Source organism: Pseudophryne corroboree, chromosome 3, assembly GCF_028390025.1.
Source record: "Pseudophryne corroboree isolate aPseCor3 chromosome 3, aPseCor3.hap2, whole genome shotgun sequence".
Classification (NCBI taxonomy): Eukaryota; Metazoa; Chordata; class Amphibia; order Anura; family Myobatrachidae; genus Pseudophryne; species Pseudophryne corroboree.
Window position 1 is genome coordinate 573,170,487 of NC_086446.1, and position 23,696 is coordinate 573,194,182.

At 47.8% G+C, this 23,696-nt stretch overlaps 1 protein-coding gene across 1 annotated transcript; it reads left to right on the forward strand.

Annotated features, from left to right (window-relative positions):
• The first annotated feature begins 612 nt into the window (after nucleotides 1-612).
• On the forward strand, nucleotides 613-23,277 carry CHCHD1 (coiled-coil-helix-coiled-coil-helix domain containing 1). The gene is made up of 3 exons (XM_063963682.1): nucleotides 613-866; nucleotides 15,606-15,724; nucleotides 22,918-23,277. The coding sequence occupies exons 1-3, from the start codon at nucleotides 731-733 to the stop codon at nucleotides 23,023-23,025; spliced, it is 363 nt and encodes a 120-aa protein (XP_063819752.1). The 5' UTR covers nucleotides 613-730; the 3' UTR covers nucleotides 23,026-23,277.
• The last annotated feature ends 419 nt before the right edge of the window (nucleotides 23,278-23,696 follow it).

The window sequence follows — 23,696 nt, forward strand, 5'->3', positions numbered from 1 at the left end:
GAGTCTGGTAGGAGGGGCATATAGGGAGGGGGCAACCCACACTATTAAACTCTTAAAGTGCCTATGGCTCCCAAGTGACCCGTCTATACCCCATGGTACTAAATGGAACCCCAGCATCCTCTAGGACGTAAGAGAAAATGTAATGATAAACCCCTCAGGATAAATAGAACGTTACTGATGGGACTGCCCGCTGTGCAAGAATCTTATAAAGACAGTGGACCTGCACACATGTATAAAATAGTGGAACAGCAAACCCGTGTGAAAGGAAAGAAGCTGTGTTACACCCTAACTTCACGGTAGATGCTAGAATCAAGTGGGCTAAGGGACCTTTTCCGTAAGGGGGAGGAGTTACGACGCAAGGGGGAGGAGCTAGGCCAGCGGGATAGTTCCTCTACTATCCACGCCACCAACTATTACCTTTAGTAATTAGGTGGTGAGCTAACTTCACCCCCAATAGACCCATCAATGTAAATCAAAAATAATATTCTGTGCCTGTAATAAAAAATTAGGTGACATATCAGTGACCCGTGCCAGGCTGCTGCTGCTGTCAGCAAGTAGTAACTGAGGGCGGGGTGTCCTCACAAAAAAAGCCAGATAGCCAGCCCTCCCGACAATCATAACAAAACACTGACCACAGCGATGTAACGAGAAGGAGGACGGGCCACCCCTGATTCCCCCCTCCCCTCCGACAACGTCCTCCCCACAGTCCTTTGCGGTGCCCTTGAGTGTCATGGCGTCTCATGTACCTACTCTGCACAGCAAGGTGGCCAAATTGGTCAGCCGGCGCTACGGGAAACCTGTCCTCAAGCCGAACCGGCCTCTGGTGCTCGCTGACAAAGTCTCCAACCGGAGCTACAGGCTGGGAGGTCGGTATGGGACGTGCAGCAGCCAGGACTGTGGGTGCCGTGTATTGTAGCTCTATTACATGTGTGTATGTGCTGTCTCACTGGCTCTACTTATGTGTGTGCTCTGTCTCGCTGTGTGTGTGATGTGTGCTGTCTCTTTTACGTGTTTGTATGTACTGCCTCTGTTATATGTGTGTGCTGTGTGTCCTACTGTGTGTGATGTCTTTCTTGCCTTGTTTTATGCGTGTGCCCTGTCTCGCTCTGTTATACGTGGTATATGTGTGTTGTGTATTGCCATGTGTTATGTTTGTGTGTGTGTTCTATGTGTGTATGCTGTCTTTCGCCGTGTGTTTTATGTGTGCGCTGGCTCTCTGTATGATGTGTGTGTGTGTGTGTGTGTGTGCCCTGTCTGACTCGTGTTATGTGAGGTGTGCCTTGTCTGTCTCTCCATTTGTGTTACGTATGTGTACTGTCTTGCAGTGTGTTGTGTGTGCCCTGTCTGCCTCTTTTGTGTGCCTTTCCGGTCTCACAGTTGTGTTATATGAGATTTGTGTACCTTGTCTGTCTCGCTTGTGTGTTATGTGTATGCCAGGTCGGTCTCGCTGTGTGTTTATATGAGGTGTGTGTTTGTCTTGCTGTGTGTTTTATATACGTGTGTGCTGTATTTTGCTGGTATATGAAGTATGTGCGTTTTCTGTCTCGCTGTGTGTGTACTGGCTGTATTGCCATGTGTTATACGAGGTATGTGTGTGCACTGCTTGTCTAGCTGTGTGTTACATGTGTATATGCTGTCTCTCCGTGTTTACCCTGTCTCTCTCACTTGTGTGTGTGTGTGTGTGTGTGTGTGTGTGTGTTTACATACCCTCCAACATGACCCTCCCCACTAGGTACAAAATGCTCTGTTTCTGGACTTCCCTCTTAATTTATGATTGCCATCACCTGTGTTGAACTAGTTAAATAATAAGAAAGCTGTTTCTTCACAGGTGATGGCAATAATAAATTAAGAGGGAAGTCCAGAAACAGAGCATTTTGTACCTAGTGGGGCGGGTCATGTTGGAGGGTATGTGTGTGTTGTGTGTGTGCTCTGTGTTGAACGAGGTAAGTGTGCCCTGTCTGCCTCATTATGTGTGTACTTGATCCTTCTCTCTCATACAGTAATAGGGAGTGTATATATGTGGCTACTGACATTCGATATGCACTATGTGAACAAAAGTATTTGGACACCTGACCGTTACACCAACAGGGATTGTAATGACATTGTATTCAAATACATATACTTGAATATGGAGTTAGTCGCCTTTTGCAGCTGAGCTCTTCAGAATGACCCATTTTTTTTTATCACAAATGTTTGCAAATGGACACTGCATGGCTAGGTGCTTGATTTTCTACACCTGTGGCAATGGGCCTGATTGAATTCAATAATTAACAGGTGTGGCCAAATACTTTTGTTCATATATTGTATTTTTAATACGTTATAAAAAAGGCTTCATCCATATACTGTGTAATAAAGAAATGCAGAACTAAGCTTAACAAATACATTATTTTGGGTTTTTTACACCACAAATTGCAGTTACTCAATGCTATGTAATGATGAATCATCATTTGTGCCCAGTCACACGAGCAGTCATTTTACCTTTTAAAAAAAACATTTAGAAAGCATTTATTAAGGGGTCTCAAAGCTGCGTCGCACCATAGTGTACTTTACATAGTACTTACATGGTTGTTCTAGCTTGTGCCATACCGTACTATATGTGTCACTTCAGGAATTGGCATAGTTTGTGCCATTGTGTACATTATTCAGTGCTTACACTGGTATTTTCATAGATTGTGCCATAGTGTACTGTGTAATTTAAGTGCTACTTAAAACACATTGGCATAGGCGTTGGCATTTGAAGTGAATTCATGAAACGTAGGTTGTGTCTGTTTAGTTTAATTTATTATTAATGTAGCAGTATCCAATAATACTTATTAAGCTTTGACTCATTTAAAATGTCCATGTGTCCAAAGCCTTAGGGCACGGTTTCCAAACTGGGTGCACTTGCAGGGGTGATCAGGACCAAATCAAATTGTGTATGGTAAATGTGGTAGGCAAAACTATATTCTAGTGGCTGCCAATCATAAAGTATGTGGGCAAATAGAAGCGCAGTCCTATCCACCAGCACATAACTAAACCTAAGAGTGACGGGTAAGCAGATTACTTAATTTTAATACTTTCTCTAACGTCCTAGTGGATGCTGGGGACTCCGAAAGGACCATGGGGAATAGCGGCTCCGCAGCAGACTGGGCACAAAGTAAAAAGCTTTAGGACTACTTGGTGTGCACTGGCTCCTCCCCCTATGACCCTCCTCCAAGCCTCAGTTAAGATTTTGTGCCCGAACGAGAAGGGTGCAATCTAGGTGGCTCTCCTGAGCTGCTTAGAGTAAAAGTTTAAATAGGTTTTTTTATTTTCAGTGAGACCTGCTGGCAACAGGCTCACTGCATCGAGGGACTAAGGGGAGAAGAAGCGAACTCGCCTGCGTGCAGAGTGGATTGGGCTTCTTAGGCTACTGGACATTAGCTCCAGAGGGACGATCACAGGCCCAGCCATGGATGGGTCCCGGAGCCGCGCCGCCGTCCCCCTTACAGAACCAGAAGACTGAAGAGGTCCGGAAAATCGGCGGCAGAAGACGTCCTGTCTTCACTAAGGTAGCGCACAGCACCGCAGCTGTGCGCCATTGCTCTCAGCACACTTCACACTCCGGTCACTGAGGGTGCAGGGCGCTGGGGGGGGGGCGCCCTGAGACGCAATAAAAACACCTTTTTGGGCAAAAAATACATCACATATAGCTCCTGGGCTATATGGATGTATTTAACCCCTGCCTATTTTTACATAAAAAATCGGGAGAAAGGCCGCCGAAAAAGGGGCGGAGCCTATCTCCTCAGCACACTGGCGCCATTTTTTCCTCACAGCTCCGTTGGAGGAAGGCTCCCTGACTCTCCCCTGCAGTCCTGCACTACAGAAACAGGGTAAAACAAGAGAGGGGGGGCACTAAATTGGCATATAAATATATACAGCAGCTATATTAGGGAAAAACACTTATATAAGGTTATCCCTGTATGTATATATATATATATATATATATATATATATATATATATATATATATAGCGCTCTGGTGTGTGCTGGCAAACTCTCCCTCTGTCTCCCCAAAGGGCTAGTGGGGTCCTGTCCTCTATCAGAGCATTCCCTGTGTCTGTGCTGTGTCGGTACGCTGTGTCGACATGTATGAGGAGGAAAATGGTGTGGAGGCGGAGCAATTGCCTGTGTTAGTGATGTCACCCCCTAGGGAGTCGACACCTGACTGGATGGTCTTCTGGAAAGAATTACGTGATAGTGTCGGCACTTTACAAAAGACTGTTGACGACATGAGACAGCCGGCAAATCAGTTAATACCTGTACAGGCGTCTCAAACACCGTCAGGGGCTATAAAACGCCCGTTACCTCAGGTCGATACAGACACTGACACGGACACTGACTCCAGTGTCGACGGTGAGGAAACAAACGTATTTTCCAGTAGGGCCACACGTTATATGATCACGGCAATGAAGGAGGTTTTGAACATTTCTGATACTACAAGTACCACAAAAAAGGGTATTATGTGGGGTGTGAAAAAACTACCCGTAGTTTTTCCTGAATCAGATGAATTAAATGAGGTGTGTGATGAAGCGTGGGTTTCCCCCGATAAAAAAACTAATTTCTAAAAAATTATTGGCATTATACCCTTTCCCGCCAGAGGTTAGGACGCGTTGGGAAACACCCCCTAGAGTGGATAAGGCGCTCACACGCTTATCAAAACAAGTGGCGTTACCGTCTCCTGATACGGCCGCCCTCAAGGAACCAGCTGATAGGAAGCTGGAAAATATCCTAAAAAGTATATACACACATACTGGTATTATACTGCGACCAGCAATCGCCTCAGCCTGGATGTGCAGTGCTGGGGTGGCTTGGTCGGATTCCCTGACTGAAAATATTGATACCCTGGACAGGGACAATATATTATTGACTATAGAGCATTTAAAGGATGCATTTCTATATATGCGTGATGCACAGAGGGATATTTGCACTCTGGCATCAAGAGTAAGTGCGATGTCCATTTCTGCCAGAAGAGGGTTATGGACGCGACAGTGGTCAGGTGATGCGGATTCCAAACGGCATATGGAAGTATTGCCGTATAAAGGGGAGGAGTTATTTGGGGTCGGTCTATCGGACCTGGTGGCCACGGCAACGGCTGGGAAATCCACCTTTTTACCCCAAGTCACCTCACAGCAGAAAAAGATACCGTCTTTTCAGGCTCAGTCCTTTCGTCCCCATAAGGGCAAGCGGGCAAAAGGCCACTCATATCTGCCCCGGGACAGAGGAAGGGGAAAAAGACTGCAGCAGACAGCCTCTTCCCACGAACAGAAGCCCTCCCCCGCTTCTGCCAAGTCCTCAGCATTACGCTGGGGCCTTACAAGCGGACTCAGGCAAGACGGTGGAGGCCCGTCTCAAGAATTTCAGCGCGCAGTGGGCTCACTCGCAAGTGGACCCCTGGATCCTGCAGGTAGTATCTCAGGGGTACAAATTGGAATTCGAGACGTCTCCCCCTCGCCGGTTCCTGAAGTCTGCTTTACCATAGTCTCCCCCCGACAGGGAGGCGATATTGGAAGCCATTCACAAGCTGTATTCCCAGCAAGTGATAATCAAGGTACCCTTCCTACAACAGGGAAAGGGGTATTATTCCACGCTGTTTGTGGTACCGAAGCCGGACGGCTCGGTGAGACCCATTTTAAATCTGAAATCCTTGAACACTTACATAAAAAGGTTCAAGTTCAAGATGGAGTCACTCAGAGCAGTGATAGCGAACCTGGAAGAAGGGGACTATATGGTGTCTCTGGACATCAAGGATGCTTACCTCCATGTCCCAATTTGCCCTTCTCACCAAGGGTACCTCAGGTTTGTGGTACAGAACTGTCACTATCAGTTTCAGACGCTGCCATTTGGATTGTCCACGGCACCCCGGGTCTTTACCAAGGTAATGGCCGAAATGATGATTCTTCTTCGAAGAAAAGGCGTCTTAATTATCCCTTACTTGGACGATCTCCTGATAAGGGCAAGGTCCAGAGAACAGTTAGAGGTCGGAGTAGCACTATCTCAAGTAGTACTACGACAGCACGGATGGATTCTAAATATTCCAAAATCGCAGCTGATTCCGACGACACGTCTGCTGTTCCTAGGAATGATTCTGGACACAGTACAGAAAAAGGTGTTTCTCCCGGAAGAGAAAGCCAGGGAGTTATCCGACCTAGTCAGGAACCTCCTAAGACCAGACCAAGTGTCAGTACATCAATGCACAAGGGTCCTGGGAAAGATGGTGGCTTCTTACGAAGCGATTCCATTCGGCAGATTCCACGCAAGAACTTTTCAGTGGGATCTGCTGGACAAATGGTCCGGATCGCATCTTCAAATGCATCAGCGGATAACCCTGTCTCCAAGGACAAGGGTGTCTCTCCTGTGGTGGTTACAGAGTGCTCATCTCCTAGAGGGCCGCAGATTCGGCATTCAGGATTGGGTCCTGGTGACCACGGATGCCAGCCTGAGGGGCTGGGGAGCAGTCACACAGGGAAGAAATTTCCAGGGCTTGTGGTCAAGCATGGAAACGTCACTTCACATAAATATCCTGGAACTCAGGGCCATTTACAATGCCCTAAGTCAGGCAAGACCTCTGCTTCAGGGTCAGCCGGTGTTGATCCAGTCGGACAACATCACGGCAGTCGCCCACGTAAACAGACAGGGCGGCACAAGAAGCAGGAGGGCAATGACGGAAGTGGCAAGGATTCTTCGCTGGGCGGAAAATCATGTGATAGCACTGTCAGCAGTGTTCATTCCGGGAGTGGACAACTGGGAAGCAGACTTCCTCAGCAGACACGATCTTCACCCGGGGGAGTGGGGACTTCACCCAGAAGTCTTCCACATGATTGTGAACCGTTGGGAAAAACCAAAGGTGGACATGATGGCGTCCCGCCTCAACAAAAAACTGGACAGATATTGCGCCAGGTCAAGGGACCCTCAGGCAATAGCTGGGGACGCTCTGGTAACACCGTGGGTGTACCAGTCAGTGTATGTGTTCCCTCCTCTTCCTCTCATACCAAAAGTACTGAGAATCATAAGAAGGAGAGGAGTAAGGACTATACTCGTGGCTCCGGATTGGCCAAGAAGGACTTGGTACCCGGAAATTCAAGAGATGCTCACGGAAGACCCGTGGCCTCTACCTCTAAGAAAGGACCTGCTCCAGCAGGGACCATGTCTGTTCCAAGACTTACCGCGGCGGCGTTTGACGGCATGGCGGTTGAACGCCGGATCCTGAAGGAAAAAGGCATTCCGGATGAAGTCATCCCTACCCTGATCAAAGCCAGGAAGGATGTGACCGTACAATATTATCACCGTATTTGGCGAAAATATGTTGCGTGGTGCGAGGCCAGGAAGGCCCCTACAGAGGAATTTCAACTGGGTCGATTCCTGCATTTCCTGCAAACAGGACTGTCTATGGGCCTAAAATTAGGGTCCATTAAGGTTCAAATTTCGGCCCTGTCAATATTCTTCCAAAAAGAACTAGCTTCTGTTCCTGAAGTTCAGACGTTTGTCAAGGGAGTACTGCATATACAGCCTCCTTTTGTGCCTCCAGTGGCACCTTGGGATCTCAATGTAGTTTTGGGGTTCCTAAAATCACATTGGTTTGAACCACTCACCACTGTGGACTTAAAATATCTCACATGGAAAGTGGTAATGCTGTTAGCCCTGGCTTCGGCCAGGCGTGTTTCAGAATTGGCGGCTTTATCCTATAAAAGCCCTTACCTAATTTTTCATACGGACAGGGCAGAATTGAGGACTCGTCCTCAATTTCTCCCTAAGGTGGTTTCAGCATTTCACTTAAACCAGCCTATTGTGGTGCCTGCGGCTACTAGGGACTTGGAGGATTCCAAGTTACTGGACGTAGTCAGGGCCCTGAAAATATATGTTTCCAGGACGGCTGGAGTCAGAAAATCTGACTCGCTGTTTATCCTGTATGCACCCAACAAGCTGGGTGCTCCTGCTTCTAAGCAGACTATTGCTCGTTGGATTTGTAGTACAATTCAGCTTGCACATTCTGTGGCAGGCCTGCCACAGCCAAAATCTGTAAAAGCCCATTCCACAAGGAAAGTGGGCTCATCTTGGGCGGCTGCCCGAGGGGTCTCGGCTTTACAACTTTGCCGAGCAGCTACTTGGTCAGGGGCAAACACGTTTGCTAAATTCTCCAAATTTGATACCCTGGCTGAGGAGGACCTGGAGTTCTCTCATTCGGTGCTGCAGAGTCATCCGCACTCTCCCGCCCGTTTGGGAGCTTTGGTATAATCCCCAGCATCCACTTTCGGAGTCCCCAGCATCCACTAGGACGTTAGAGAAAATAAGAATTTACTTACCGATAATTCTATTTCTCATAGTCCGTAGTGGATGCTGGGCGCCCATCCCAAGTGCGGATTGTCTGCATTACTTGTACATAGTTATTGTTGCAAAAATCGGGTTATTGTTGTTGTGAGCCATCTTTTCAGAGGCTCCTTCTGTTATCATGCTGTTAACTGGGTTCAGATCACAAGTTGTACGGTGTGATTGGTGTGGCTGGTATGAGTCTTACCCGGGATTCAAAATCCTTCCTTATTGTGTACGCTCGTCCGGGCACAGTATCCTAACTGAGGCTTGGAGGAGGGTCATAGGGGGAGGAGCCAGTGCACACCAGGTAGTCCTAAAGCTTTTTACTTTGTGCCCAGTCTCCTGCGGAGCCGCTATTCCCCATGGTCCTTTCGGAGTCCACAGCATCCACTACGGACTATGAGAAATAGAATTATCGGTAAGTTAATTCTTATTTTTTTTTTATTTTTTCTCTTACGTCCTAGAGGATGCTGGGGTCCATTTTAGTACCATGGGGTATAGACGGTTCCGCAGGAGTCCTTGGCACTTTAAGAATTTTCAACAGTGTGAACTGGCTCCTCCCTCTATGCCCCTCCTCCAGACCTCAGTTTAGAAAATGTGCCCAGGAGACTGGATGCACACTAGTGGAGCTCTACAGAGGTCTGCTGAAAATAGTGTTAGGTTTTTTATTTTTCAGGGAAGATGCTGGCAACAGCTTCCCTGCTTCGTGGGACTTAGGGGGGGAAGCAGGAACCAACTTCTACATTAGTTAATGGTTCTGCTTCCGCTGACAGGACACCATTAGCTCCTGAAGGGTACTGAACACAGCCCAAGCCTGGGCAGCGTTCACTCCCACAGCACTGCCGCCACCCACTAACAGAGTCAGAAGGCTGGTGAGTATAATTACCGGAGTCCTGCAGAGAGGGGTCATCATTGGCGGCATACAGGTACAAGCGCAGCGGCGGGACGCTGCGCACCATGTCTCTCAGCACACGGGTGCAGAGCGTGCGCGCAGGGGAGGGCGCGGGCGTCGCACTCTGTGCGGCATGTTGTAAATCATTACTCTCACTGGCGAAATAGAGTACATCCAAGGTGTCCGTGGCTGTGTTACCCCGGGGCCAGTATAAATATTGTTCCTTGCTGAGGCTGAATCACGCCATTACAAGGGGGCGGGGCTTCTCCTCAGAGTGACCGGACCACTCACTGGGCACCATTTTCTCCTGCAGAACCGCCGCTGTGAGGCTCCTAAACACTGTTTCTCCTCAAGACTACACTGATACAAGTACCAAGGCCTTATAGAGGGGATAGGGAGTGTACATTACATTAGGTCTGCGGACCTAATATTGGTAAAGCGCTGTAATTGTGTAATACTTGCACAATTTACATATAGGGTGCAGTGTGTGGACTGGCAAATCCCTCTGTGTTTCTCTGACAGACATTAGTGTGAGTCTGTCCCCGATAGCTCTCCTGTGTGATAGGGGTGTGTGTACATGTGTGTAACATGTCAGACAACGGGGAGAGTTCTTCCCCGGAGGAACCCATTTTAGATGCACAAGAGGGTAATGTGGTGGCCCTTTCCTCTCAGAAGGAGCCGGAGTGGGTGAGAAAGTTGCAGAAGAATATGGCACAACTTGCAAAGAAATTCTCTGAGTCTGAACAACAAAGTATTGGAGGCAGTCTGTGGAGGATGCACGGTTTGCTGATCCCTCCATGTCATCCATTCGGGTCCCTTCCAGTTCCCAGAAAAGGTCTCTGGCCCAGATAATGCAAGGGGACACAGACACAGATTCTGACTCTGAGGTCGACACTGGGGATTTAAGAGGGGTTGACCCCAAACTAGCCAAAAGCATTCAATGTATGATTGTTGCTATTAAAGAGGTGTTGGAGTTTACTGAGACAACACCTGTTCCTGAGGAAAAGGATTATTTTAAACTGAATAAAAAGCAGGTAGTGACTTTTCCTCCTTCAAAGGATCTGAATACATTCTTTGAGGAATCCTGGTCTACCCCAGAAAATAAATTTACCATTCCTAGGAGGATACGTGTAGCGTACCCGTTCCCTGAGGAAGACAGGCGCAAATGGGAATCACCCCCAATGGTAGACACCTCAATTTCTAAGCTGTCTAAGAAAATTGGTTTGCTTGCCCTAGGGTCAGCTTCATTAAAGGATCCTGCTGACCGTAAATTAGAGGCAACCTTAAAGTCCATCTATACGGCTAACGGAACGTTACTCATGCCCACCATTGCTTGTGTGTGGGTGGGTAACGCTGTGGTAAAATGGTCAGACAACTTGCTAGTGAATATGAACACAGTTGACAAGGATGAGTTAGTCCTACTTCTCGGCCATATCAAAGATGCTGCAGGTTACTTATGCTGCTTTCAGATCGCAAATGCCGGATCCTACCCGGTAAGAGAAACGTGTCCTTACCGGGTGGGATCCGGCATTTGCTCTCCACTGCTGGCTTTCCAACGCGGCAATATACCGGGTCTGTTGCCATAGCAGCGGGGGTGCGCAGCGGGGGTGGAGGCGGCGCTGGGAGATGAGCTCATCTTCTGCGCCGCCTCTCCCTATTCTGTGAATGGGAGCCGTGTCGCATTGAAACGGCTCCCATTCACACTGCACCTGACCCGGTAATAACCCTTCTTTTTAACCGGGTTGAATTACCGGGTCAGGCGACCCGCTAATTCGGCAAAAGCGCTTTCACATCGCACACTGACCCGTTTCGACACGGCAATATGCCGTGTCGATACCGGGTTATTTGTGCGATGTGAAAGGGGTATTAGTTGAAGCTATGAAGGATGTTGGTTTGCTGGGTACAAGATCCTCCGCTATGGCGATTTCAGCCCGCAGGGCACTACGGATCCGCCAATGGAATGCTGATGCGGACTCAAAGAAGAATATTGAGGCGCTCCCTTATAATGGGGAGGCTCTCTTTGGAGACGAGCTGGACGCCATGATTTCAACGACTACATCAGGCAAGTCAGCATTTCTGCCTTCCGCAGCTGCTCCACCTAGGAAAGGGTATCATTCTCATACAATGCAGTCCTTTCGGCCCAACAAGTACAAAAAAGCAAAAGGTACCCCCTTCTTCACAGGAAGAGGTAGGAAACCTACAACACCATCAGGCTCGCAGGAGCAGAAGTCAACAGCTACTTCTGCTGAAACCACAGCATGACGCTGGGACTCCCCTGCGGGAGTGCGATCGGGTGGGGGCGTGTCTACTGTTCTTCAGCCAGGTCTGGGTTCACTCAGATCTGGATCCTTGGATATTACAGATAGTATCCCAAGGTTACAAGTTGGAATTTCAAGACCTTCCCCCATGCCGATTTTTCAAATCAGCCTTACCAGTTTCTGTTCCGGACAGAACAAAAGTACTGAACGCAATACAGAAATTATGTCAAGACGGAGTAATTTCCTTAGTTCTTGCACCACAACAGGAGAGAGGTTTTTATTCAAGCCTGTTTGTGGTTCCGAAGGTGGACGGCTCGGTCAGACAGATTTTAAACCTAAAATCTCTGAATCTTTATTGAAAAAGATTCAAATTCAAGATGGAGTCCCTAAGAGCGGTGATCTCCGGCTTGGAGGTAAAGGAATTTATTTGCATGTTCCCATTTACCCTCCACATCAAGGATACCTGAGGTTTTCTGTTCAGGACTGTCACTACCAGTTCCAAATATTGCCTTTCGGGCTCTCCACGGCTCCGAGAATATTCACCAAGGTGATGGCGGAGATGATGGTTCTCCTTCGCAAGAGAGGAGTCAACATAATTCCGTACTTTGGATCTCGCTTTTATCAGGAGATCGTCTGAGAGAAGTTAGTGCAGAACATTGCACTATCCCTGACTGCTTCAACAGCACGGTTGGATAATAAACCTTCCAAAATCGCAATTGGAATAGACAATGAGATTATCATTTCTGGGAATGATACTGGAGATCCAGAAGATGGTCAAACAGATTTTGAAACCAGCACGCATGTCGATTCATCAGTGCATCCGCCTGCTGGGGAAGATGGTGGCTGCTTACGAGGCTCTACAATATGGCGGATTCCATGCCACGGTGTTCAAGTGGGACCTACTGGACAAGTGGTCTGGATCGCATCTACACATCAGAGGATTATATTGTCGACGAAAGCCAGAATTTCGCCCCTGTGGTGGCTACAAAGTTCTCCCCTCCTGGAGGGACGCAGGTTCGGGATTCATGCCTGGATCCTGGTGACCACAGATGTAAGTCTCCGAGGTTGGGGAGCAGTCATGCAAGGGGAAAGCTTCCAAGGAAGATGGTCAAGTCAAGAAACACTTTTTCACATAAACGTTCTGGAGTTGAGAGCTGTGTACAACAGCCTTCATCGAGCGGCGCATCTTCTTCAAGATTGTCCCATACAGATCCAGTCAGACAATGTAACGGCAGTAGCTTACATAAACCGTCAGGGCGGAACGAAAAGCAGAGCAGCAATGGCAGAGGTGACAAAAATACTCCTCTGGGCAGAAAGACATGCAAGAGCTCTGTCGGCGATCTTCATTCCGGGAGTGGACAACTGGGAAGCGGACTTCCTCAGCAGACATGATCTCCATCCAGGAGAATGGGGCCTCCACCCAGAAGTCTTTGCAGAGGTAGCAAGTCGTTGGGGCGTTCATTAAGTAGACATGATGGCATCTCGTCTCAACAAGAAGCTGCAGAAATATTGTTCCAGGTTGAGAGACCCACAAGCAATAGCAGTGGATGCACTGGTGACCCAGTGGGTGTTCCAGTCAGTGTATGTGTTCCCTCCACTTCCACTAATGCCAAAAATTCTCAAGATCGTAAGAAGAACAAGGGTTCGGGCAATTCTCATTGCTCCAGACTGGCCATGGAGCGCTTGGTATCCAGATCTTCAGGAGTTACTGATAGAAGATCCTTGGCCTCTTCCTCTGCGCGAGGACCTGCTTCAGCAGGGGCCGTTGGTTTATCAAGACTTACCGCGGCTACGTTTGACGGCATGGCTGTTGAGCGCCAGATCCTAGCCTGAAAGGGTATTCCCAAGGAAGTAATTCCCACACTTATTCAGGCCAGGAAGGTAGTAACGCCCAAACTTTACCATCGTATTTGCAGAAAATATGTATCTTGGTGTGAATCCAAGAAGTCTCCTGCGGTGGAGTTTCAATTAGGGCATCTTCTCCTATTTCTACAGACTGGTGTGGATGCAGGCTTAAGATTACGGTCCATCAAGGTCCAACTTTCGGCCTTGTCCATTTTCTTTCAGAAACAGTTGTCTTCCCTTCCCGAGGTTTAGACGTTCGTGAAAGGGGTTCTGGGCATCCACCCTCCATTTGTGCCTCCTGCGGCACCATTGGAGTTCTTGGATGTCGTCAGAGCTTTGAGGACTTATGTTGCAAGAACGGCTCGGATAAGGAAAACTGAAGCTTTGTTTGTCCTCTGACCCCAACAAGATTGGGTGTCCTGCTTCTAAGCAGACTATTGCGTGCTGGGTCAGAGGTACGATTCAGCACGCTCATTCCACGGCAGGATTGCCGATACCGACTTCAGTAAAGGCCCACTCTACAAGGAAAGTGGGTTCTTCCTGGGCGGCTGCCCGGGGTGCCTCGCCGTTTCAGATTTGCTGAGCAGCTACTTGGTGAGGTGCAAACACGTTTGCTTAATTTTACAAGTTTGACACCTTGGCTGCTGACGACCTTCTGTTTGGTCAGTCAGTTCTGCAGGAACATTAGCACCTTCCCGCTCGTACTGGGAGCTTTGGTACATCCCCATGGTACTAAAATGGACCCCAGCATCCTCTAGGACGTAAGAGAAAATAGGATTTTAATATACCTACCGGTAAATCTTTTTCTCATAGTCTGTAGAGCATGGGTCTTCAACCTGTGGCCCTCCAGCTGCTCTGAAACTACACATCCCAGCATGCCCTGCCACAGTTTTGCTATTAAGGTTTGCTAAAACTGAAGCAGGGCATGCTGGTATGTGTAGTTCCACAGCAGCTGGAGGGCCGCAGGTTGAAGACCCATGCTGTAGAGGATGCTGGGCGCCCGACCAGTGCTCCTTTTTCCTGCATTGTTTTTGTCTTTTACACAGGTCCTCATGTGTTAAGCCGTTATACAGCCGTTGCTGTTACGTTAGTCATGCTCGTTGGTATGGTTTTTGTTGACTGCCATGTTGTGAGGCATGGTTTGTACGGTGTGAGCTGGTGTGAATCTCGCCACTAGCTTAATGTTAAATTCTTCTCTCGAAGTTGTTTGTCTCCTCGGGCACAGTTCCCATACCGAGGTCTGGAGGAGGGGCATAGAGGGAGGAGCCAGTTCACACTGTTGAAAAGTCTTAAAGTGCCGGAGGCTCCTACGGAATCGTCTATACCCCATGGTACTAAAATGGACCCCAGCATCCTCTACGGACTATGAGAAAAGGATTTACCGGTAGGTATATTAAAATCCTATTTATTTATTTTATTGCCTAATTTCTCAATAAGAAACTTTTATCTTAGGGGTGCGTGGACAATATACTGATACTCTAGGGCAGGCATTCCCAACCACGGTCCTCAAGGCACACCAACAGTGCAGGTTTTAGTGATATCCAGGCTGTAGCACAGATGGTTAAATCAAAATAACTGAGCTAATAATTAACTCACCTGTGCTGAAGCCTGGATATCACTAAAACCTGCACTGTAGGTGGTGTACCTATAATTATATACCCCTTTCACATCGCACAAATAACCCGGTATCGACACGGCATATTGCCGTGTCGAAACGGGTCAGTGTGCGATGTGAAAGCGCCTTTGCCGAATTAGCGGGTCGCCTGACCCGGTAATTCAACCCGGTTAAAAAGAAGGGTTATTACTGGGTTCAATACCGGGTCAGGTGCAGTGTGAATGGGAGCCGTTTCGATGCGACACGGCTCCCATTCACAGCATAGGGAGAGGCGGTGCAGGAGATGAGCTCATCTCCCAGCGCCGCCTCCACCCCCGACCCTGCTGCTGCTGCGCCCCCAGCTGCTATGGCAACCGACCCGGTATATTGCCGGGTCGGAAAGCCAGCAGAGGAGAGCAAATGCCGGATCCCACCCGGTAAGGACACGTTTCTCTTACCGGGTAGGATCCGGCATTTGCGATCTGAAAGCAGCATTACTATATCATGTTACGCTTTTAAATATTGTGAAGGCTTATGTTCTGCACATAAACAATTCCTACAGCATTTCACAGCATGTGTTGTAAATGATTATTTTGAAGCTTGTTTAGTTGTTGCACGTTTACATTTACTACGTTGTGTCAAAGATAATCATAAAGTTTTTAATGTGCCTCTCCACCCTCCACCACAGAGGCAACCTGCATAACTGAAATGTCAGTTCTGATGGCATGTTGGAAAGAGAATGCTTTCAGTGATACAGTTTGTTCTAAGGAGATCAAGATTTTCAATGATTGTGTTGCCCAAGCACAGGTAAATTTTCCTTACTTAATAAAATTAATTATTTATTATTATTATTATTATTATTATTATTATCTTGTATAGCCCAAGCTTATTCTGCTGCACTTCCGGTTTGGTGCAAAGAGTAATAAAACAAGCTTGGGTAATAACAGCCAAAGAGGTAAGAGGGCCTTTCACAGTCCTATACAAACACACTCCACACAAGATAATTCAGACCTGGTCGCTAGGGTGCGTTTTTTGCATCCCTGCGATCAGGTAGTTGCCACCTACAGTGGGAGGGGGAAATCGCTGAGTATGTGTGCGCTCGGATGTGTTAGAGAGACTGCAGAAACCAATTTTGTGCAGTCCCTGCGCAGTCCAGGACTTACTCATCCAGTGCAATAATCGTGGCCGGAGCTGACGTCAGAAACCCTCGCTCCAAACGCCTGTTCCCTTCTGCCTTTTTACGGACACTCCTCAAAAACGAACATCCCGGCGCTGCGGACTGTCACCCCTGCGCATTGCTGTGCATGCGCAGTTCAAACCCCTGATCGCCTGCTGTGCGAAAATACACTGTAGCGTTCAGGTCTGAATCGGCACTTATATTGCATACTATATAGTGAGTACACACGGTGCGATATAGGGCCTAATTCAGACTGGATCGCTGCAGCACGTCGTTGGCGGGGCGCAGTCCGGACAACGGAAGCATGCAGGGACCGTCGGGGCGGGCCACAGTGGCTGCGAAACATCTCACGCAGCCTCTGCGTCACAGGACACGATGAGTAGCAACCCGCCTGCGCGCAGGAGCTGCGCTGGCAGGAAGCTACTTATCAGGTACAAAAGCATCGCCGCTGTGCAATGCTTATGTATCTGTGTGGGGGGGGGGTAGCCCTGTGCTGGGTGACACCCCCCCCCCCCCTCCCCCCCCACCCTGCATGTCTGAGATACTTGATCGCAGATGTGCTAAGTTTAGCATATCTGCGATCAGATCTGAATCACCCCCATGGTGCAGTATATCGCACCCTAGCCAGGTAGTGTGCGATATAGTGCAGAAAATCGCGCTGTGTATATCCAAGTTCTGCATCATATAAATGTCATTCAACTCTACACTTGTGTCCACTCACATCCCAGCAACGTATATATACATTATAAAACACTTTAGAAATTAAATACAAAGAATTCTAAATGATCGTTTGTTACTTTCAATTTTACATTAAAGGCAAAATTTATTTTGATTTACGAGCCAGTAGCTGGCAGCCCTATTTGAACTTCGGACTGCGTTGCATCTGGAGTAGCCACTGCCAGTGTTGGTTGTCAAATTGCTATCAAAAATTTGTTTTGGTGTTATTACCAACTGTCATACATATTCATTGTTTTTCTCTATCGTCCTAGTGGATGCTGGGGTTCCTGAAAGGACCATGGGGAATAGCGGCTCCGCAGGAGACAGGGCACAAAAAGTAAAGCTTTAGGATCAGGTGGTGTGCACTGGCTCCTCCCCCTATGACCCTCCTCCAAGCCTGTTAGATTTTTGTGCCCGGCCGAGAAGGGTGCAATCTAGGTGGCTCTCCTAAAGAGCTGCTTAGAAAAGTTTAGCTTAGGTTTTTTATTTTACAGTGAGTCCTGCTGGCAACAGGATCACTGCAACGAGGGACTTAGGGGAGAAGAAGTGAACTCACCTGCGTGCAGGATGGATTGGCTTCTTTGGCTACTGGACATTAGCTCCAGAGGGACGATCACAGGTACAGCCTGGATGGTCACCGGAGCCTCGCCGCCGGCCCCCTTGCAGATGCTGAAACAAGAAGAAGGTCCAGAATCGGCGGCATGAAGACTCCTCAGTCTTCTTAAGGTAGCGCACAGCACTGCAGCTGTGCGCCATTTCCTCTCAGCACACTTCACACGGCAGTCACTGAGGGTGCAGGGCGCTGGGAGGGGGGCGCCCTGGGAGGCAATGAAAACCTATTTTTGGCTAAAAATACCTCACATATAGCCTCCGGGGGCTATATGGAGATATTTAACCCCTGCCAGAATCCGTTAAGAGCGGGAGACGAGGCCGCCGAAAAAGGGGCGGGGCCTATCTCCTCAGCACACAGCGCCATTTTCCCTCACAGAAAGGCTGGAGGGAAGGCTCCCAGGCTCTCCCCTGCACTGCACTACAGAAACAGGGTTAAAACAGAGAGGGGGGGCACTAATTTGGCGTTAGAAATATATAAAAAAGATGCTATAAGGGAAAACACTTATATAAGGTTGTCCCTATATAATTATAGCGTTTTTGGTGTGTGCTGGCAAACTCTCCCTCTGTCTCTCCAAAGGGCTAGTAGGTCCTGTCCTCTATCAGAGCATTCCCTGTGTGTGTGCTGTGTGTCGGTACGTGTGTGTCGACATGTATGAGGACGATGTTGGTGAGGAGGCGGAGCAATTGCCTGTAATGGTGATGTCACTCTATAGGGAGTCGACACCGGAATGGATGGCTTATTTAGGGAATTACGTGATAATGTCAACACGCGCCAAGGTCGGTTGACGACATGAGACGGCCGACAAACAATTAGTACCGGTCCAGACGTCTCAAAAACACCGTCAGGGGTTTTTAAAACGCCCGTTTACTTTAGTCGGTCGACACAGACACAGACAGGGACACTGAATCCAGTGTCGACGGTGAATAAACAAACGTATTCCTTATTAGGGCCACACGTTAAGGGCAATGAAGGAGGTGTTACATATTTCTGATACTACAAGTACCACAAAAGAGGGTATTATGTGGGATGTGAAAAAACTACCGTAGTTTTTCCTGAATCAGATAAATTAAATGAAGTGTGTGATGATGCGTGGGTTCCCCCCGATAGAAAATATGGGCGGTATACCCTTTCCAGCCAGAAGTTAGGGCGCGTTGGGAAACACCCCTTAGGGTGGATAAGGCGCTCACACGCTTATCAGAACAAGTGGCGGTACCGTCTATAGATAGGGCCGTCCTCAAGGAGCCAGCTGACAGGAGGCTGGAAAAATATCATAAAAAGTATATACACACATACTGGTGTTATACTGCGACCAGCGATCGCCTCAGCCTGGATGTGCAGAGCTGGGGTGGCTTGGTCGGATTCCCTGACTAAAAATATTGATACCCTTGACAGGGACAGTATTTTATTGACTATAGAGCATTTAAAGGATGTATTTCTATATATGCGAGATGCACAGAGGGATATTTGCACTCTGGCATCAAGAGTAAGTGCGATGTCCATATCTGCCAGAAGATGTTTATGGACACGACAGTGGTCAGGTGATGCAGATTCCAAACGGCACAAAGGTGTATTGCCGTATAAAGGAAGAGGAGTTATTTGGGGTCGGTCCATCGGACCTGGTGGCCACGGCAACTGCTGGAAAATCCACCGTTTTTACCCTAAGTCACATCTCTGCAGAAAAAGACACCGTCTTTTCAGCTTCAGTCCTTTCGTCCCTATAAGAGTCATATCTGCCCAGGGATAGAGGAAAGGGAAGAAGACTGCAGCAGGCAGCCCATTCCCAGGAACAGAAGCGTTCCACCGCTTCTGACAAGCTCTCAGCATGACGCTGAGACCGTACAGGACCCCTGGATCCTACAAGTAGTATCCCAGGGGTACAGTTTGGAATGTCGAGACGTTTCCCCTGCGCAGGCTCCTGAAGTCTGCTTTACCAAGGTCTCCCTCCGACAAGGAGGCAGTATGGGAAAAAATTCACGAGCTGTATTCCCAGCAGGTGATAATTAAATTACCCCTCCTACAACAAGAAAAGGGGGTATTATTCCACACTATATTGTGGTACTGAAGCCAGAAGGCTAGGTGAGACCTATTCTAAATCTAAAAAAATTTTGAACACTTACAAAGGTTCAAATCAAGATGGAGTCACTCAGAGCAGTGATAACGAACCGGGAAGAAGGGGACTATCTGGTGTCCCGAGACATCAGGGATGCTTACCTCCATGTCCCAAATTTGCCCTTATCACTAAGGGTACCTCAGGTTCGTGGTACAGAACTGTCACTATCAGTTTCAGACGCTGCCGTTTGGATTGTCTACGGCACCCCGGGTCTTTACCAAGGTAATGGCCGAAATGATGGTTCTTCTTCGAAGAAAAGGCGTCTTAATTATCCCTTACTTGGACGATCTCCTGATAAGGGCAAAGTCCAGGGAACAGTTGGAGGTCGGAGTAGCACTATCTCGGATACTGTTACAACAGCAGGGGTGGATTCTAAAGATTCCAAAATCGCAGCTGATCCCGACAACAAGTCTCCTGTGCTTAGGGATGATTCTGGACACAGTCCAGAAAAAGGTGTTTCTCCCGGAAGAGAAAGCCAGGGAGTTATCCGAGCTAGTCAGGAACCTCCTAAAATCAGTGCATCATTGCACAAGGGCCATGGTAAAAAAATGGTGACTTCCTTCGAAGCAATTCCAGTCGGCAGATTTCATGCAAGAACTTTTCAGTGGGATCTGCTGGACAAATGGTCCGGATCGCATCTTCAGATGCATCAGCGGATAACCCTATATCCAAGGACAAGGGTGTCTCTCCTGTGGTGGTTACAGAGTGCTCATCTTCTAGAGGGCCGCAGATTCGGCATTCAGTTTTGGATGTTGGTGACCACGGAGGCCAGCCCGAGAGGCTGGGGAGCAGTCACACAAGGAAAAAATTTCCAGGGAGTGTGATCAAGTCTGGAGATTTTTCTCCACATAAATATAGCTAAGGGTAAATTTATAATGCTCTAAGCTTAGCAAGACCTCTGCTTCAAGGTCAGCCGGTATTGATCCAGTGGGATAAAACATCACGGCAGTCGCCCACGTAAATAGACAGGGCGGCACAAGAAGCAGGAGGGCAGTGGCAAAAACTGCAAGGACTTTTCGCTGGGCGGAAAATCATGTGATAGCACTGTCAGCAGTGTTTCATTCCGGGAATGGAAACTGGGAAGCAGACTTCCTCAGTAGGCACGACCTCCACCCGGCAGAGTGGGAACTTCATGGGGAAGTTTTCCACATAATTGTAAACCGTTGGGAATTACCAAAGGTGGACATGATGGCGTCCCGTCTGAACAAAAAACGGGACAGGTATTGCGCCAGGTTAAGAGACCCTCAGGCAATAGCTGTGGACGTTCTGGTAACACCGTGGGTGTACCAGTCGGTGTATGTGTTCCATCCTCTGCTTTTCATACCTAAGGTACTGAGAATTATAAGACGTAGAGGAGTAAGAACTATACTCATGGCTCCGGATTGGCCAAGAAGGACTTGGTACCCGGAACTTCAAGAGATGCTCACAGAGGACTTATGGCCTCTGCCGCTAAGAAGGGACTTGTTTCAGCAAGTACCATGTCTGTTCCAAGACTTACCGCAGCTGCGTTTGACGGCATGGCGGTGGAACGCCGGATCCTAAGGGAAAAGGCATTCAGGAAGAGGTCATTCCTACCCTGGTCAAAGCCAGAAAGGAGGTGACCGCACAACATTATCACCACATGTGGCGAAAATATGTTGCGTGGTGTGAGGCCAGGAAGGCCCCACGAAGAAATTTCAACTCGGTCGATTCCTGCATTTCTTGCAAACAGGAGTGTCTATGAGCCTCAAATTGGGGTCCATTAAGGTTCAAATTTCGGCCCTGTCGATTTTTCTTCCAGAAAGAATTGGCTTCAGTTCCTGAAGTCCAGAAGTTTGTCAAGGGAGTATTGCATATACAACCCCCTTTTGTGCCTCCAGTGGCACTGTGGGATCTCAACGTAGTTCTGGGATTCCTCAAAACACATTGGTTTAAAACCAGTCAAATCTGTGGATTTGAAGCATCTCACATGAAAAGTGAACATGCTCTTGGACCTGGCCTGGACCAGGCGAGTGTCAAATTGGTGGTTTTTTTCTCAAAAAAGCCCATATCTGTTTGTCCATTCGGACAGGGCAGAGCTGCGGACTCGTCCCCAGTTCTCTCCCTAAGGTGGTGTCAGTGTTTCACCTGAACCAGCTTATTGTGGTGTCTTGCGCCTACTAGGGACTTGGAGGACTCCAAGTTGCTAGATGTGGTCAGGGCCCTGAAAATATAGGTTCCAGGACGGCTGGAGTCAGGAAAACTGACTTGCTGTTATCCTGTAAGCACCCAACAAACTGGGTGCTCTTGCTTTTAAGCAGACTTTGCTAGTTGGATGTGTAATACAATTCAGCTTGCACATTCTGTGGCAGGCCTGCCACAGCCAAAATATGTAAATGCCCATTCCACAAGGAAGGTGGGCTCATCTTGGGCGGCTGCCCGAGGGGTCTCGGCTTTACAACTTTGCCGAGCGGCTATTTAGTCAGGGGCAAACACGTTTGAAATCCTACAAATTTGATACCCTGGCTAAGGAGGACCTGGAGTTCTCTCATTCGGTGCTGCAGAGTCATCCGCACTCTCCCGCCCGTTTGGGAGCTTTGGTATAATCCCCATGGTCCTTTCAGGAACCCCAGCATCCACTAGGACGATAGAGAAAATAAGAATTTACTTACCGATAATTCTATTTCTCGGAGTCCGTAGTGGATGCTGGGCGCCCATCCCAAGTGCGGATTATCTGCATTACTTGTACATAGTTACAAAAATCGGGTTATTATTGTTGTGAGCCATCCTTTCAGAGGCTCCGCTGTTATCATACTGTTAACTGGGTTCAGATCACAGGTTGTACAGTGTGATTGGTGTGGCTGGTATGAGTCTTACCCGGGATTCATAAATCCTTCCTTATTGTGTACGCTCGTCCGGGCACAGTACCTAACTGAGGCTTGGAGGAGGGTCATAGGGGGAGGAGCCAGTGCACACCACCTGATCCTAAAGCTTTACTTTTTGTGCCCTGTCTCCTGCGGAGCCGCTATTCCCCATGGTCCTTTCAGGAACCCCAGCATCCACTACGGACTCCGAGAAATAGAATTATCGGTAAGTAAATTCTTATTTTTAAAGTCATAAAATAGCATTGCTGATTGTGCCAGTTTGCTAACCAGATAAGCAGAGTAAAGTGGTTTTGTATGAAATACTTTGTTTTATACGGCAGAGGTTCTCCAATGCTGTTCTCAAGGCATCCCAACGGTCCAGGTTTTAGGTATATCCATGGCCCAGCTCACATGGTTTAAAACCATTGGGGGTGCCTTGTGGTCCGCATTTGAGAACCTCTGGTATATGGTGTATATTTACAACCAGTGATAAAGCTTCCTAAATATTTAAAATATTAACAATTTTTTTTTTTTTTTTTTCAATATTGTATTTTCTGGCAGACTGCTCGATTGTTAGGCCAAACTGAAGATAAACCCTCAGGCTGGTTGGATCCACAGCAAGCTAACAAATTGCTTAAAAAGTTCCCAAATATCAAACATGAAATCTAGAAAACGACCTTGAATTGCAAGTTACTTTGAATTGTGGAAAACCTGGAACTTGCAGCACTGGAAGGCCCTGACCAGTGACATTTGGGCCCTGTGTGCCCTTCTTCATAAGGTGATGGATGAACATTGCGATGTTAAAAAAAAAAAAAAAAAAAAACCCAACTCTTTACAATGCAATTCTTATAGCTTGAATACATCTTGTTAATGTCTGAAGAGCCCTCATCTACCAAAATAAATTATTTTTATACATCTCTATTTTCAAAGTCATTAAGTCGTGGTATGCCAAACAAGGTAATTGAGAACCTGAGGAATACTCCATCCAGATGTACATTTTTATTAACATGAAGTACAGAGTAATAATTATCATGTCATTATTTCTCCTACGTCCTAGGGGATACTGTGAATCTATTTAGTACCATGGGGTATAGACTGGTCCACTTGGACCCATGGGCACTATAGAAGTTTGATAACGTGTGCTGGCTCCTCCCTCTATGCCCCTCCTACCAGGCTCAGTTTAGAAAATGTGCTTGAAGGAGCCGGTCACATCTCTGGAAGCTCCTGAAGAGCTTTCTGCATTTATTTTTAAAGTTTGTTATTTTCAGGCAGGACTGGATGACACCAGCCTGCCTGCTTCGTGGGACTTTGGGGGAGGCACCTGCCCCCACCCCACTAAG